At 34.5% G+C, this 15993-nt stretch overlaps 1 protein-coding gene and 1 non-coding gene across 3 annotated transcripts; both read left to right on the top strand.

Annotated features, from left to right (window-relative positions):
• The first annotated feature begins 6832 nt into the window (after window positions 1-6832).
• On the top strand, window positions 6833-11522 carry LOC148177322 (uncharacterized). Of its 2 annotated transcripts, none has more exons than XM_088032904.1 (3): window positions 6833-7093; window positions 9854-9985; window positions 10036-11522. In XM_088032904.1, exons 2-3 carry the CDS (start codon window positions 9861-9863, stop codon window positions 11369-11371), a joined length of 1461 nt encoding a protein of 486 aa, XP_087889030.1. In that variant the 5' UTR covers window positions 6833-7093; window positions 9854-9860; the 3' UTR covers window positions 11372-11522. The 2 variants fall into 2 exon arrangements, with proteins under 2 accessions (XP_087889030.1, XP_087889031.1); XM_088032905.1 differs by lacking the exon at window positions 6833-7093 and adding an exon at window positions 9153-9313.
• A 2764-nt stretch (window positions 11523-14286) lies between these two features.
• LOC148177321 (U12 minor spliceosomal RNA) lies at window positions 14287-14438 on the top strand. The gene has a single exon (XR_015769869.1). It is a non-coding gene; the product is annotated as a U12 minor spliceosomal RNA (small nuclear RNA).
• The last annotated feature ends 1555 nt before the right edge of the window (window positions 14439-15993 follow it).

The following is a 15993-nucleotide window of genomic DNA, read 5'->3' as shown; positions in this document are numbered from 1 at the left end:
AACTTTTGAAATAAAAATTTTGTTACTGAGTTTAATAGAATCGAAAGTTTTTCTTTAAAATATTTTTTTTAATCCGCTTTTTTGCTCTAAAATATAGAAAATTATTGCAGTTAATAAACAAGTCGAAAGTTGCAAAACCTTCAAATTTTATTGATTTGGAATTAAAAGGGCCAAAGTTACGGAATTTAAAAGAAAGTAGTGTACATTTTTAGATTCTTTTCAAAATGAAAATCTCTAAAATGCCTGTTTCTTGTTCTAAAATTTTGAAATTTGTCACAGTTGATATACAAGTAGAAAGTAATAAAACCTTCAAATTTTATTGTTTTAAAATAAGTAGCAAAGTTGCGGAATTGGAAAGGAAGTGGTGGGCATTTTCAATTCTTCTTCACAATAAAAATTTCTAAAATTTCTGCCTTTTGCTCTAAAATTTTCTAATTTATTATAGTTAATAATCAAGTCAAAAAAATTGTAACCTCCCCCCCAAAATTTATTGTTTTAAAATATAAACTGCCAAAGTTACGGAACCCAATAGAAAGTAGTGAAAATTTTTAGTTTAGTTTAGTTTAGTGCCAAAGTTGCGGAATTTAATAATTAGTGGTGGACATTTTCAGTTCCTCCTCAAAAATTGAAGTTTCAAAAAATTCTGTTTTTTGCTTTAAAATTTTGAAATTACTCACAGTTAATAATTAAATCAAAAGTAGTAAAATCTCTAAATATTATTTTTTTTAAATTGACAGTGCCACAGTTACAGCATTTAATATAAAGTAGTGCAAATTTTTGGTTTGCGTTCAAAACGAAATTTTATAAAAAAACTGTCTTTTGCTCTAAAATTTTGAAATTAATCACTGTTGTATTATAAGGTGAAAACTAGCACTAATAAAAACTAATAAAACCTCTAAATTTGGTTAATTTGAAAAAAAAAGTGCCAAAGTTACGAAATTTAATAGAAAGACATTATAAGAATGAAAAATTTTACAAATTTGGTCTTTTGTTCCAAAATTTTGAAAATATTCAAAATTGGTCAAAAAGTCAAAAATAACAAAACTTGCAAATTTTATTGCTTTGGAATAAAAAATGCCATAGTTATGGAATTTAATACAAAGTGGTGCACATTTTAACAACGAAAATTTCTACAAATTCTGTCTTTTGCTCAAAAATTTTTAAATTAATCACAGTTGATAAACAAGTCGAAAGTAGTAAAACCTTCAAATTTTATTGTTTTAAAATAAAAAGTGCCAATGTTACAAAATTGGATAAAAAATGGTAGTCATTTTTAATTTTTCTTCAAAATAAAAATTTACAAAATCCCTGTCATTTGCTCTAATTTTTTTAAATTAATCACAATTGTTAATCAAGTCGAAAATAGTATAACCTCTAAAATTTATTGTTTCAGAATAAAAACTGCCAAAGTTAAGGAACATAATTGAAAGTAGTGAAAATTTTTGGTTTGTCTCCAAAATAAAAATTTCTAAAAATTCTGTCTTGTGCACTAAAATTTTTAAATTTGTTGCCAATGATAAACAAGTCAAAAGTAGTAAAACACGTAAATTTGATTGATTTGGAATCAAAAGTAGCCAAGTTACGGAAGCTAATAAAAATCGATCTTCAAAATAAAAATTTCTAAAAATTCTATCTTGCTCTAAAATTATGACATTTATATCAGTTAATAAACAAGTTAAAAGGAGATGAAAAATGTTGCAATTTTGACTTTGTCTTAATAAATCCAACAAATTTCGTTTTTTGAAAGAAATTCACAAACTGAAAGCACAACTCGAATTCTGTTGCTGCCCGTCCCAACTGGCAATGATATCAAACTTCATAAATCGTCTCCAGTATCACATTTAATTAAAAAAAACTCAATGCCATTACTTTTTCCGATAAAAATGACAAATGTTAAAGTTTTACGATAGCGATACGTTACTTGCAAACTTGAATCAACTTCAAAAATTAAAAATATCTCCCTAACATTAGCTCTATAGATACCGCGATGACGCCAAGCCGTCCCGATCTAAATCCACGTACTTTCCAGCCTTGAACCCATTCACCGATTCAATAAAACCGATTTTCGATGAACTTTAATCCGAGAAAGTAAATATTCACGACGAAGCCTGATAAAAATGCAGACCAAGCACAAAGCGAGGGAAAGTGTGTGATAGCAATCCAAATAAACGTTTATTGTTTCCATGGTATGTGCTTTTAATTTCGGTTATCTCGTTCTTTGATTAACATAATTTCGCCATTTGCCGGTGTATTGAAAAAAATTAATTGTTGTCGTGGGACTGAAACCATGTTAAATCGAGGCCCACAAAGTTCATGGTCCAAGATATTAATTGTTACCAGGAAGGAAATGGGTGACATTTTTGCAAAAATTGTGGTGGTAAATCGATGAAAATCTGGGAGTTGTCATTGACCGGGGACACTTTTCGAATTATTGGAGCGAAATGTCAGAGGGAAAACTACGAAGGTTTCGTTGGAGGCTGGAACTTCCGTTTTTCAGTTGGCAGCGCGCTAAATGAAAATTCTCGTGGATCTTAGATTTTCATTTTCGTTTTGATTTGAGTTGGTAGCGCGCAAAATGACACACGCCAACTGCAATCTGATTTACGGTTGTTATCAAAATAGCTTCCACTCCACGTTTTATGGTGATTGAACAATTACCCGCGACTTATTACGACTTGGAAAATCTGGATTTCGCTAGAATTACCATCAAAAAGATGAATTATTAATACAAAAACAATAAAACGTCTTCAAAACAATTCAAAAACTTCCCATTAAATTTCCATTCCGCGTTCCGCGGCCTTGAACCGGCAGTGGCGTCGCGACACAATTGACATCCCTTTAATTGTTTCCAAACATTTAGCGCCGGAAACTAACAATTTGCAAACAATCCTCAATTTTCCCGTAAATATTTGCGATCACCCTCCCACCAAGCAAATTAAAAGCGTTATATAAACGTAGGAAATTTATGTTTATTTGCGTTTACGATTTTTGACAGAACTAGGTTGGCAACATTGATAATCAATTTTCGCGATGACATTTACCCTTGTGGTTTTCTCCTCGAAGGTCAATGTCCTCGGCGACTAGATCGAATTTTCCGGCTATTAACACAGATTTTGTCGCAGGAGGCTATAAATCCGTCAAATTTGGCAGAGGTGCTTCTTTAATTTATATTCGTGCGAGCGTTTATCTCGCCCACATTTTCGACGGCTTCCGTTTATTAAAAAAAAGTTGTACCGGAATTGAAGGCTAGGGGCGAAAGTTGGTAGTATTGTTTTGGAATTTGACGATTTTTTGGTGCAAGGTCAATGGTCTGCACTAATTTGGTAATTGATGATTGCGAGAACTGGTTCGGTTGCCCACACTGGAATTTTTTGGTTGGCTGTACTGGTTTGGAGATTTTTATTTGACAGCTGGGCATGACTGCTGCTTTAATTAGGCCTAAGTGGGTTTCTTATACCTCAATCAAGACGGAAAATTTTATTCCTAGTAAAAAGTGTTTATTCTGAAGTCAAAATTTCCTATTTATCTACGTAATTAATTAGACTATAAATTAGTAGGTAATTCCCAAATTTCACTTGATTTAGTAGAAATTAGACTAAGATAAATTAATAAATTATAGAGATAATCGTTGGCAAAACTTACATACTTTCATTACCCTAATTTTTCTAAATAATTGTGACTAATTTAATTGAGAACGCTGGAGAAACGAAATTAAGACAAATTTAATATTGCAACGAAATTTTACTAAACACTATTTCTAACATAATTGTACTAATATTAATCAGAACATAAATTAATTATTTTAATTCTTAATTTAAGTAAGCCGAATTGAACTAAATGACGTTATTTGGACTAAATTTGAATACACCCAACTAATTTTGACTGTCTAATTTAAACTAATTGTAAGTGTAGAAATCAAGTCACAAATTTAATATATTAAGTCTAAATCTGACTAAATTGGACTGAAATGAATAAAACAGAAAATCTGCATTAAGTTTTGAAAGAAGCAATGTGACATAATTTAGTTCTTAGTAATCAGACTCTAGTCTAATTCAGTCTAAGTATGATTAAATTAGACTCAACAAGTTCAAATGTTAGAGTTTTGCGTCGAATCAGACTTGCATTAGATCAGACTAAATTGGAGAAAATTAACTTGACAAATTACGTATATGGCAGGTATATAGACTAAATTGAATTGCACTGAATTAAATAAACTAATTAAGATTAGGTTCAGGTAAATTGCACTAATTAGGCCCATAAAAACAATGTCAAAAGTTAATGTAAATTGAATTCGACTCATAGAAGTCAAATAAATATAACAAATTTAAAATGAATTAAATAGTACTTATTGTAAGGTACGTACTTAATTAGAAGTCTAAATTAAGGTAAATCGACTGTAAGTAACTGTAATTCGAATATCCTAAACAAGCTAATAGAGGTATTTATCCTAGACTAGAAAATGCAACAGTCTACTCGAATTTTGACCTCCTTTAACTAAGCCAAAACGGTGGCATGAATCTGTATCAAATTTGTTTCAATTCTTATAATCTAATTGCGAGTAAATTAAACCAAATTCATTTCTTAATTAGACTAGATTGTGTTGAAGTAACTAAATAATCAAATTAAACTAAATTTAGGCTAAATTTAGTTAAACATGCTGTGATTTGTAGGCTGAAATAGTCTAACTCGATCGTTCTTTAAACCAAACAAAACTGAACTAAATTTAGATTAAAATTAGACTTGACTAACCTAATGTGCTTAAATCCACCTGTAGCAAAATTTGTTCGAATTCGTTTAGTACAACTGCGACTAAATCAGATCTACCAAATTCATTTCTTAATTAGGTTAGCCTGCAATGAAGTAACGAAATAATTTAAAATAGACTAAATTTATGCTAAATTTGACTAAGAATTTTGTTTTGTAGACACTACAATGGTGTAATTCGGTCTAATTTGATAAGACTTGATTAAAATGGGGCCACATACTGCATAAAACTGAATTAAATTTATTTTAAATTAGACTTGACAAACCTAAAGCGACGAACTTCTTCACTCTAATTGGTACTTAATTAGATCTAATTCAGTCATGCCTAATTAGTTTGGACTGCGTTAAAGTAATGAAATAAATTAAATTAGACTAGATTTTGACTAAATTTGACTGAGAATGCTGTAGTTTGGAGGCTGAAATAGTCTAATTCGAGCTTACTTTTGACTAAATTGTCTAACGAACTGAATAAAACTGAACTTAGACTAATAAATTAGACTTGACCAACCAAAAAAGATTAAATTAAACAGCATCAAAATTTGTTTGAACCGAAATCGTTTAGACTAAATGTGACTAAGTTAGACCTAATTCAGTCATACCTAATAAGATTTTAGATCAATTTTAAGCTAATTTTTAGACTGTTGTTTTTTGGAATCCAAAATGGTGTAATTTAGCCGTACTTAATTAATTAAATTAGTGCCACAGACTGAATAAACCTGACTTAAATGTAGACTAATTAGACTTGGCCACCTAAAACGATAAAATCAACTCAATTTATTTACTCTAATCAATTAAATTAGACCTAATTACGTCTTACTTAATTATGTTGAACTGCATTGAAGCAACCAAATAAACAAAATTAAACTAAATTTAGGCTAAATTTGACCCTAATAAAACTGTAACAAATTCTGTTTCAGTAATTTATTTGGTCTAAATACGACTAAATGAAGCCTAATTCAGTCTTGTTCACTTCAGTAGGTCTAGGTGGAACTAAGAAAATACGTAAAATAAAACAAAATTCTGGCTAAATGTGAGTCAACTTAACTAAGGGGGTTAAATTAGACTAAATTAAATAAGACCAAGTGGAATAATTAGACGAATTAGACTAATTCACACTGAAATGGACTAATTGTAAGTTGAACGACACCACGTAGGCCAACTTCGATTAACGTAGACTTGGTTGATCTAAACAATAAAAATCGTCCAAAAACCAAAAAATCCACTTGCGTAAATTCGACCAAATTGGGCTTAAATTAGACTTGACTCGACTAAAACCATAAAAAGAAGGTCCTTTATAAAGATAATGCCTTAATGAGAAATATAAATAAAAGCAATGTCTTTATACGACAGAATTGGTCACAGATCATTAAATGCCTCAATGAAAATGCTATTGACAGAAGACCTTTATTACCTTAACCTAAACTAAATAAAATGGAATTTTTTTTGTACAGTTTTTAGATGGTACAAAACGAACCAAAGAAATCCTCCAAAAGAAATTTTCCGCAGTTTTGTCTATACAGTATATCCCATAAATGGAACACCAATTTATACCACGTTGCAAAGAACCATAACCGGCTACTGATCTTTCGTTTAATTGCGAAGTTATTATGTAAATAAGTTTGCCAAATTTGGCAACACAGTGCCACCTAAATGAGCATTTTTATTATGGAAGATCCTTACAGGACTAGTAAAACAACTGTCGCAACAAAAAGAAGGTTATGTTTTCATATTTTCGCTCTGAGGTGAAAAACTGCCTGCTTTCAACGCTAGTCGACCAAACAACTATTCTCCGGACAAACACCTCGCCGCACCTTCCAAACCCCAATTCCTCGAAATCTCCTTCCTGGCACCCACTCCCAATGGTCCCTTTGTTCCGTCAACACCATCGAGGTTGTCCCATCTTACCATGACGTTCGGTATATTACCCCATGTCGTCTTCCAAAGCATGACGTCATGGCTATTTCACCCATGAGACCCTTAGCCCATCTCGCAACGGCGCATTCCACTCGGCCAGTCGTCGTCTCGTCCCCGCCCACGTGATCATCGCAACCACTCCTCGGTTGGCCAACTGCACCACCTCTCCCAACAATGGTAATGGTACAAAACCGTTTTATATCGGCGGCTCGCAGCCAGCTGTGATCAGTTGTGAATTAGTAGTGTTGAAATGCGCACGGCATTTCCAACAGACTACGGCAACTAGATTCGCGAGAAAAAATGTGAACTGGGCCTAAGTTGATGCATCCGAAAGCTGCAAGAGCGTTTTTTCTCCGACCTGCCAGTGGCGTGCGGCGTGAAAGTGTGTAAAATATGGAGAAATCTCCACAATAAGGTGAGTCTACAAAATCGCGCTCGATTTTTTTAATATTGTCACGTGAGAGCCAATCAAATTCGGGCGTAATTAAACACGGGGGAGATTAAAATCTAATTTCTTGGATCAGTCAAGTGGGTCGTGACTACAGCCAGATGGCCTACTACGATTTTAATTTTCGGGTACTGTTACCAAGTGAAAAAAGGCACTTTGTCGCTAAAATTAGTTTACTGAAGTCACGTTCACGCGAATTTTATTTGTTTTCCACTTAGCAGCCGGAAAGGTGTTTTACAGCACAATAGTTGAATTAGCACCGCGCTACATTTCCTCTTATTTTTAAACGTGAGGTTATGGCACATTTATGTAATTACGACTTTCATTTCTTTGTGTTGGCACCATTGTTGCTCATACCAACATGATCACAAAAACAAAAGCTCCCTGCAAGGTGAAGTCAGGTGCGGGACTTTCGATCACCTTCAAGTTTCCCAAGTTCAACAATTTTCGGAAATATTTTCAGCTGGCACTGCGCCACGACGCGCTTTAACTGTTTCTTTTTCCGATTGATACAAGAATGACAATATTTGACGGAAGGCGACTTAATGTCAATTAATCACTTCATCGGAACGTATCCATCAATCAAACTGTCAAAATGTACAGTTAAGTGATTTCGAGTTTAATAATGTCAATCCGTCATTTTGCCTATTAACGGAAATTATGTTCTAAATCTAGCACGCGTACGTCACTTTTTCGCTCTTCGCTTGTTTTTGAAGTGTATTTTTGGGTCGTTGACGTTAAAATCAAGGGTTGTCATATTCGGACGTTAATTTGTCTTGGCAACTTTGATGGTTATAAATAGAATACCCAACCTTAGATCGCGAATTCCCTAACAAAAAAAACAATCTAGGAAGCATTGACTCATTTGTTTGTAAATAAAAGCAATATAAATAGCCTAACCTTAGTTGGTAAAATTCTATAATAATAGAGGAAATCTGTCGTAATGAGAATGGCATTTGTGGAGAAAAACGGAAGTGATCTAGTGAGCTCGTGTCAATTTTTAACCCATTACGTGATCTAGCAATCAACTTGATTACCGTCTTTTGTCCGAAATAAAGCTCTATTCACACCCGCTGACGTCAGAGGAGCTTCAACCGAGAATTAGGGATTTGTTAACGCCACTGTTGGCAATGACATTTTCGTCAAATGATTAATAGACAATTATAATTTTCTGGTCTAGCGAAAATCAACGGATCAAGGCTGGCGCTGTCAAAGAAAAACCAACACGTGACCTCATTACCGTTAACCAATTAAAAACCGTTCAAGATATTCATTTGTTTTTTCAACGCGTGTTGGTGGACAGCTACTCGATCGTGGCCTACGTGATGATGCTAAAAAATGAAATTCGGTCTTCCAAGGACGCGAATAGAAAACCGTGAAGGACGCGCTTTTTTCATTAATGAACTGATTTCTGTTATGTAATTACTCCCATTCAACACTAGCAGATGTTTCCTTTGGGATTATTAAGTTGGCGTGATAATGTTTGGCACTCGTTTTATAAATAAACGAATCGCCTACTAGATTGCGAGAGTTCTTTCCTTGCAGTTTTTATTTCACTTTTGCCAATCAGCGAATTTGCGCAAGTCTGGGCACTGCTCCCTGATGATGACACGCTAGTCGAAACGTTGACAGATTACCTAAAAATAGACTTTTACACAGACGCCATTTTTATGTTGGCAAGATTGACGTGTGCCTAACCCCAAATTCGACCAATAGACTTCGCAACCGCAAGATATTGACTTGTCACCGATAAATCCTGCACTGTCATTAGTGTCATTTGAAACCCGAAGGTGACGGATCGAGTTCCTGGTCCTAGAAATGACAGGAATCAATCAAGAGCGCTTTGCGAAACAACGAAAGTGTGAAAATATGAAAAAAATCAAGGTGACATTCTAGATGATGTTGCAGAATTTCCACTTCCGTTTTATCCTTGATAACTTCTTTGTTCTTTCGCATCGTTCTGTCATCTCGTACTTTTCCTCCCACGTGACACAAATCGCTATCAATTCGGTTTAATTACCCGGCGTCAGTCAACTGTTTTGATCGAGGGGAGTGTCTTGATAACACGATTTACGCTATAAATAGTTGAAAGTTGATAGAGAAAGAAGTCTGGCACACATCCATTATTCGACATGATCTCAGTCGGCGCGGGACTAGTCAACTGTCAATTTTTTTTTTGTTTTCCCGGTGAGTTCTTTCTTGTTTAATTAGTTCCTCGAATCGATGCCTGTTTTGGAAAAGCTATTATCCTGTCAGAGTGGGCTGAGGCAAACCACCCATCAACAGCGTACCATTGACCCATCGCCTGGAATTTTTTTATCTCGTGCGTGCTCGGGTCGCCGATAACTAGATGATGCAAAAATTTAATCAACGTTTCGCAACGGTTACTAATCCCACGAGGAAATTCCTGAGTAGGCTGTGATATCCATTTTGCCTCCCCTATCGTCGCCATTACTACGAAACCTTGATAACGCACAATGCGCAAAAAAGACGACTTCCCACGTGCTAGATCTTACCTGGTGCTAATTATGGGACTTCCTGGCTGTTGAGCAATTCGAAGAAAATTACGAAAACGGGCTTTGTGCCAACTTTTGTAATTTATTCTTTGCTTATATCATCTTCGACTTTCTTATCCGGTTTATATGGTGTCAAAACGTAACTTAGCCTCCCCTCACGCCGCCATGATGTCAAAGCCTACTGTGTAATAAATGACTTATTTTATTTCAGAAAATAAATGGAGGACAGCCATTGGTTGATAAGCGCAGGATTGGTGACGTCATCCATCATTGCCATCACAGCCAACGCGTTCCTCCTGCTGATTTTCTGGCGGAGACGAGGATTGAGAACCGTACCCAACCGGTCAGTACTAACCTCCAAAATCCGTTCGTTTTACAATTTTCAGTTTTCAGATTTGTCATCAACCTCCTCATCACGAACCTCCTCTCGAGTCTTCTCCTCATCCCCCTGCTGATCGTGGACCAATCATCTTCCATCTCCAACTCCTCAACCAATCATGTCGACGTTTTCTTCGAACAAGTGATCAACTCCAGTGACTTTGAAGTGATTGAAAGTGACTACCTCTACGACAATGCCACGCCTCCACCCCCAACCATCATCTTGTGCTACGCGGCTCAAGCGAGCACGAGTTTCGTCTCTACGCTTTCCATCTTCAGTATTTTATTAATTGGGGTGAATCAGTACTTCGGGGTGATCCACTCGCTGAGGTACCACGTCTACATCAACAAATGTCGGTCTACGATCTTCATCATGTCGACATGGTTGGCAGCACTGGTGCTAAGTGTCTTAAGTAGTGCGAGCGAAAGTGACAGTTCGTTGTGGCGCTTCTGTGGCGACAGGGCCCCGAATTCCAGGACCGTACAAATACTGAACAGTGTATATGCAGTGACGTATTGCGTAGCAGTGATATTCGGGCCCTTCGTCGCCATCTGCGTCATCTACGTGTGTATATACACGGCTGCCCATAAAAACAGTGAGCGCATGCGCAAATCCACGTCTACGAATCTAGACGGCTGTCTACGACTAGACGACGATCGTGCGACCATTCCCAAAGTGCGTTCCGCACCTAACTTCATGCGATTGGATGACAGTGTCACCAACAGCACGAAAGTCACTAGAACTAGCAGTGATCGCGCCGCGAACAACTTCATCACTTCGATCAAACACAAAATTTCGAACGCGTCCGTCTTCAGGTACAGAGAGGAAACCCGCGCTGCCAAAATTAGCATCCTCGTCATTTTTCTCGTTCTCTTCTGTTATATTCCTTATGGCGTGACGTTGGTCCTCAACTCCGGACTCGTAAACGTGGCAACGTCGCCCGTGTTCAACTTCAACACTCTTCTCTTATTGGTCCTTTCCAACGTCATCTCGCCGTTCTTGTTCGGGTATAGAAACAAAAGAGTGAAGAGAGAGATAGGGAAGTTTTTTGGATTGGTACCGCCGAGACATCCCGATCTGTCGGTTTTGAATCGGCGCAGATCGGCCAACGACGAACAAATGACGACGAAGGAGCCTTTTTTAGGACGAACTTACGACGTGCCGGAAGTGATAGTCACGTGCAAAGTGGAAATCGAAAAAAAGAGTATTTTGAAAAGAGTGTATCAGAGTTCTAATTGGACGAACTATAAAAAGTGTAATTTTATTACTGTACCTGAGAGTTGCATCAGCGGGGAAGCGAGGGGGTCGTTTTCGAGCGCCAGCACTCAAATTTCGAATGAAGACTGTTAGGAGATTTTCTAGTCGTGAGTTAGGTTGACGACGTTATTTAACGAAGCGGTTTAATTTATAACAATTGTAAATTATTGTATTTATAAATTTTGTAATGTTGTAAGTGTTGTAACTACAGCTTCCTAATAAAACGAATTTAAAAAAGTTTGGTTTACTTTCTCCGTCGTAAAAAGCTTGAGAAACTCTCATAACATCGGGGAAAATGACAATAAAACTGCTTAGAATCGACTGGACATTTGTTTTTATTTTAATGGAGACGGGAAAAAATAGAAAATGCTCGGACGATTTCACAGAGAAATTTTTACATTTTTTTACTCAGCTAGTAGAAAATGTTATAAAAAATATACAGAGAAGGAAATTTAAAGAAAAACTAAAAAAAAATCTGCTCAAAATAAGGGAAATCTGATGAAAATATAAGGAAAATAAATATGAAGTAGAGAATTTGAGAAAAATTAAAAAGAATATATGTAGAAGATTTAAAAAGTGAATTAAAGCATTAACTATAGAAAAACAAGATAAAATCTCGACAATCCGATAAAAACTAGAAAATTTAAACAATATGAGGGAATAAATCGGAACAAATTTTAGAGCGTCTAAGCAAAAATTAGAAATAATTAAACTAAATTTAAAAAGGGTTGGAGATTCTCAGGGCTATCAGTAAAAAATCCGAAAAGAAACACAAAATGTTTAAATTGAGAGAGGATTTGGGGACAATCCAAAGAAAATATAAATTAAATCTAAAAAAGTCAAAAGTTTAGAGAAAACGTAGAGAATTATAAAAATAAAAGAATTATAAAGATAAATTCCAGAATGTCTAAAAATAAACGACAGAATTTGTGGGAATATCGAAGACAATGAGAATAAGAAATAAAAATAAATCTAAAGAATTCAAAAGAAATTATAAACACAACAGAGAAGAATCTAAAAAAATTGTAAATAGAGCGTGTAGGCAATTTAGACAAAATTTAGAACAGCCAGAAAAAATCGAAAGCAATTTTAGGGAAAAGTTGCCAAGTCTGAAAGAAATCTTATAATTATTGTGCGATCCATTAAATTTACATCCTATGCAGGCTATAGATTGGAACGTGTTTCTTGCTGGAAAACTGTCAAAACTCTCAGATATTTAGTTTTCATACGTCAAAATTGCAGCGGTGATGTTAATTGCAAAGGGAAATTTAATGGATCACATTGTAGAAAGAAACATTTAAAGTGAATCCAAAAACTAAAATAAAATTTGTTTACAGAATTTAAAGAATGTTCAAAAAATTTAGAATACTGTAGAATTTCAAAAGAATCTACCTATAAACTTAAAAAAATTCTTTAACTTTCAGAAGCTAAAAAGTTTGAAATTTCTAGTTACAGTATTTGTTTTATTCATTGAAGCAATTCAATTAAAAAATTGAAAAATTAAAATTCTTCTTTTCTTAAGTTTCCAGAGTCTCAAATACTTTTACTCATTTTAAATATTCGAATTTTCGTTGTATAAAATTTCTAGTTTTTGAAATCTTATTTGGTTATTATGCAGAAATCTCATTAAAAAAATGCTTGTACTTTCGGTATTCCGAATTTCCATTTTCTCAAACTCTCAAGAACTCGAAAGATTGAAATTTTCTTTACTTGTAATAATTTTCTTAGAAATAAAGCAGTTCAAAACTGTCATTACTTTAATTTTTTAAAGATAAAATCTTTGGATTTTCTGAATTTTTTGGAATTTGTAGTTCGAAAAAATCAGGTTTCTAAATTTATCTCGGTCAATATTTTCGGAGCAATCTTAAACTAATAATGCTCATTTTACGCAGAATTTCACGCAGAATCAAAATTGAGAGACACTTTCACGTACGTCAATAAATAACGGAATTAGAAGCGTTTAAATTTGCGGCTAGTGAATTTAAAGTTCCGGCTCGATATCTCCGAAACTATGACAGATATAAACATGGGGTTTTTAACCATCGATTTTCTCAGGCATTTTACATATGAATCCGATCCTAACTCGAACGTAAATATAAAAAAAATAAAATTAAAGGTAGCTCCTTATGGTTTTAGAGACTTCATCAATTTTTGAACCTAAATATCTCCGGAACTGTGACAGATATTAAATTGGGATTTTTACCATCGTTTTTCTCACCTTTTAGCCGATAATAATCATAATATTTTTCTCCGGAATTTAAAATTTTGAATATTTATTTATTATTTATATTTTTTGGATAATTTTCAGTGCCTTTAAGTTTGCACAATTAAATTAAATCTTTAATCAATATTCAATATTTAATTTTATATTAAATAGCCATGAGACGCGAGACATTTTTAACATTTTTCATCAAACATCTCAACTTCCTCTACTGCCCCAATTCCCTCCATTTCCCACCTTTGTTGATGTCAATTTGCACTATCCCAAATTTAGGACGTCCTGATTTGCACTCCATGATTTAATTGATCCCACTCAACCCAAAAAAAAACGTACAAACAAACCTATTTTCTAAATGGAAACTTGTTCTAATTCAAATAATTAGGCCACACCTAGCGTACATTAAAAAGGAAAAACCGGTGAAGTTTATTTAGAACAGGAAATCCCAAAACTGACCTCGTTACGAAATACTTTTACTTGCATTTTTTCCGGCGAAATGAGCTAATTCTGTTGAGTATTAAAATTGTTATCTAAATATTTACACGAGTACCATGACCTACCCTATATTAATTAATACCGGGGAATACACAAACCATCAGTACTACAGAGATCTGTAATTTTATAGGGAACATTACGACGTTTGCGGTGCGAACAACAGAGGGCGCGGCATTCAACAATCAAAACTTGCGTGCTCATTCTATTTGAATCGACAGGTAGCGCCGCTTATTGTATCTCACGAGCTCTTATCGTTACTTCTATTATTTAAAGCCGCAGCTTCAAAGGTCACTTCGTGCCTTAAACTAATGAGTAAGGAAAATATACGAGCCTTGGTAACGCTTGGCTTCCATGCTAGCTTCCTAGCCTCGAATTTTTGCAAGGGCTAAGGTCGTCCCATGGATAGTTGCCTACTTTTGCAACGGTCCTGGTGAAGCGATCTACCCTCTGATCTAACAAAAAAATCCATTCCGGCCCTGGTCACGCACACCTTTGTTACAACCGTAAACAACGGCGCAGACCTTGACGAATATATAAATAAATTGTTGATTTTTATGGTAATTTATGCGGAAGATAGATGAAAGGTACATTTTCCATATTTGACAATTGTGTGACAGTATCAAGTCGACTTTGCTTCGTCACACCATAATCTCGTGGCCTTTGAAGGTCGAAAACAATAGCAAATAACAAAGGATTATCGAGGTGGAGGATTAATATCACATTTCGCATTGTTCACATTTAAACCACTTGAGCAAATATTTGGTGTTAATCGAAAACCTGTGATGAACTAAATGATGTAAGAATTTCCTAAGAAATGACCGAAATTCCAATTAAAAAGATTTAAAGAGACAGCGGTCACGACTGGAAAGTGTCGTAAAATTCTTAAATCGGCGTTTAAATAAATGAGATAACAGCGTTTGCTCATTTGATAACAAACTGGGACGCGGCCACGGCTTTTTATTATGATTATCATTATTATTATTGTGCTGAAGAATTGGTTTGAATTAATTTTTTACGCCGAGATCAATTCACTTTTAACTTTTCTCTATCATTATACAATTATGTATATTATAGTGCGGTGGGAAATTTGAGGCAGAATGGGCAATTATTTTCGCCGAATTTGAATTCGCCATTTTTTGTACGATTTCGGTTTCGTTGGTTACGTGTCGAGGTGTGGCTATTTTTATTTTCTCATGTTTATTTTGTCACCTCTGTGCTAAAATCTTATAGAAGTCGCTTGTTAGAAGAGGAGATAAATTTATTTGCTAGAATGACACATTGCAGATGTTTACTAAATGTTTACTGTACAGTAAAGTAGAAAAAAAATCTCATCCTGCAAATCTCTTGGCGATAAGGAAGCCAAATTTATCTCATTTTAAAATAACAATGACTTGGGTCATTTTGTTCTTTGTTCTTTGTTTTGTAATCTGTTACTATAATCCGGCATGAAAAATAAATGAGGGAGTTGGGTGAAATTGTAAGATAAGCCAAAAATTATTTTTCAGTTATTATGCAGAAATCTCATTAAAAAATGCATATTTTCAATTCCCATCTTCTCAAACTCTCAGAATCTCGAAAGATTGAAATTTTCTCTACTTGCTATATATTTTTTTATTTATTAAAGCAATTCAAAGCTCACTTTTTTTCTTAAGTTTCAAATATAATTATTTTAAATATCCTCATTCTCATTCTCGTATAAAATCTTTACTTTCTCAAATCTTTTTCAGTTATTATGCAGAAGTCTCATTATAAAAATGCTGATACTTTCAGGATTCCGAATTCTCATTTTCTCAAACTTTCAGGAACTCGAAAGACCTCTAATTTCTCAAATCTTTTTTACGATTTTTTACAGAAACCTCATTAAAAAAGGCTGATACTTTCAGTATTCTAACCTCTTATTTTCTCAAACTCTTAGGAGGTTGAAAGATTGAAATTTTCTCTACTTTGCAATATTTTTTTTATTCATTAAACCAAATCGAAACTTTTATTACTTAAAATCCTC

This window comes from Gnatocerus cornutus, chromosome 3 (assembly GCF_029298725.1).
Source record: "Gnatocerus cornutus isolate USDA-ARS CGAHR chromosome 3, icGnaCorn1.1, whole genome shotgun sequence".
In the NCBI taxonomy this organism is placed as follows: Eukaryota; Metazoa; Arthropoda; class Insecta; order Coleoptera; family Tenebrionidae; genus Gnatocerus; species Gnatocerus cornutus.
The sequence above is the reverse complement of the archived record's forward strand: the minus strand, read 5'-3'. Positions and strand labels throughout refer to the sequence as shown.

Coding starts and splice junctions, on each gene's coding strand:
- LOC148177322 (XM_088032904.1), top strand. CDS start 9,861: ATGGAGGACAGCCATTGGTTGATAAGCGCAGGATTGGTGACGTCATCC. Junction 9,986..10,035: donor TTGAGAACCGTACCCAACCG/GTCAGTACTAAC, acceptor TTCAGTTTTCAG/ATTTGTCATCAACCTCCTCA.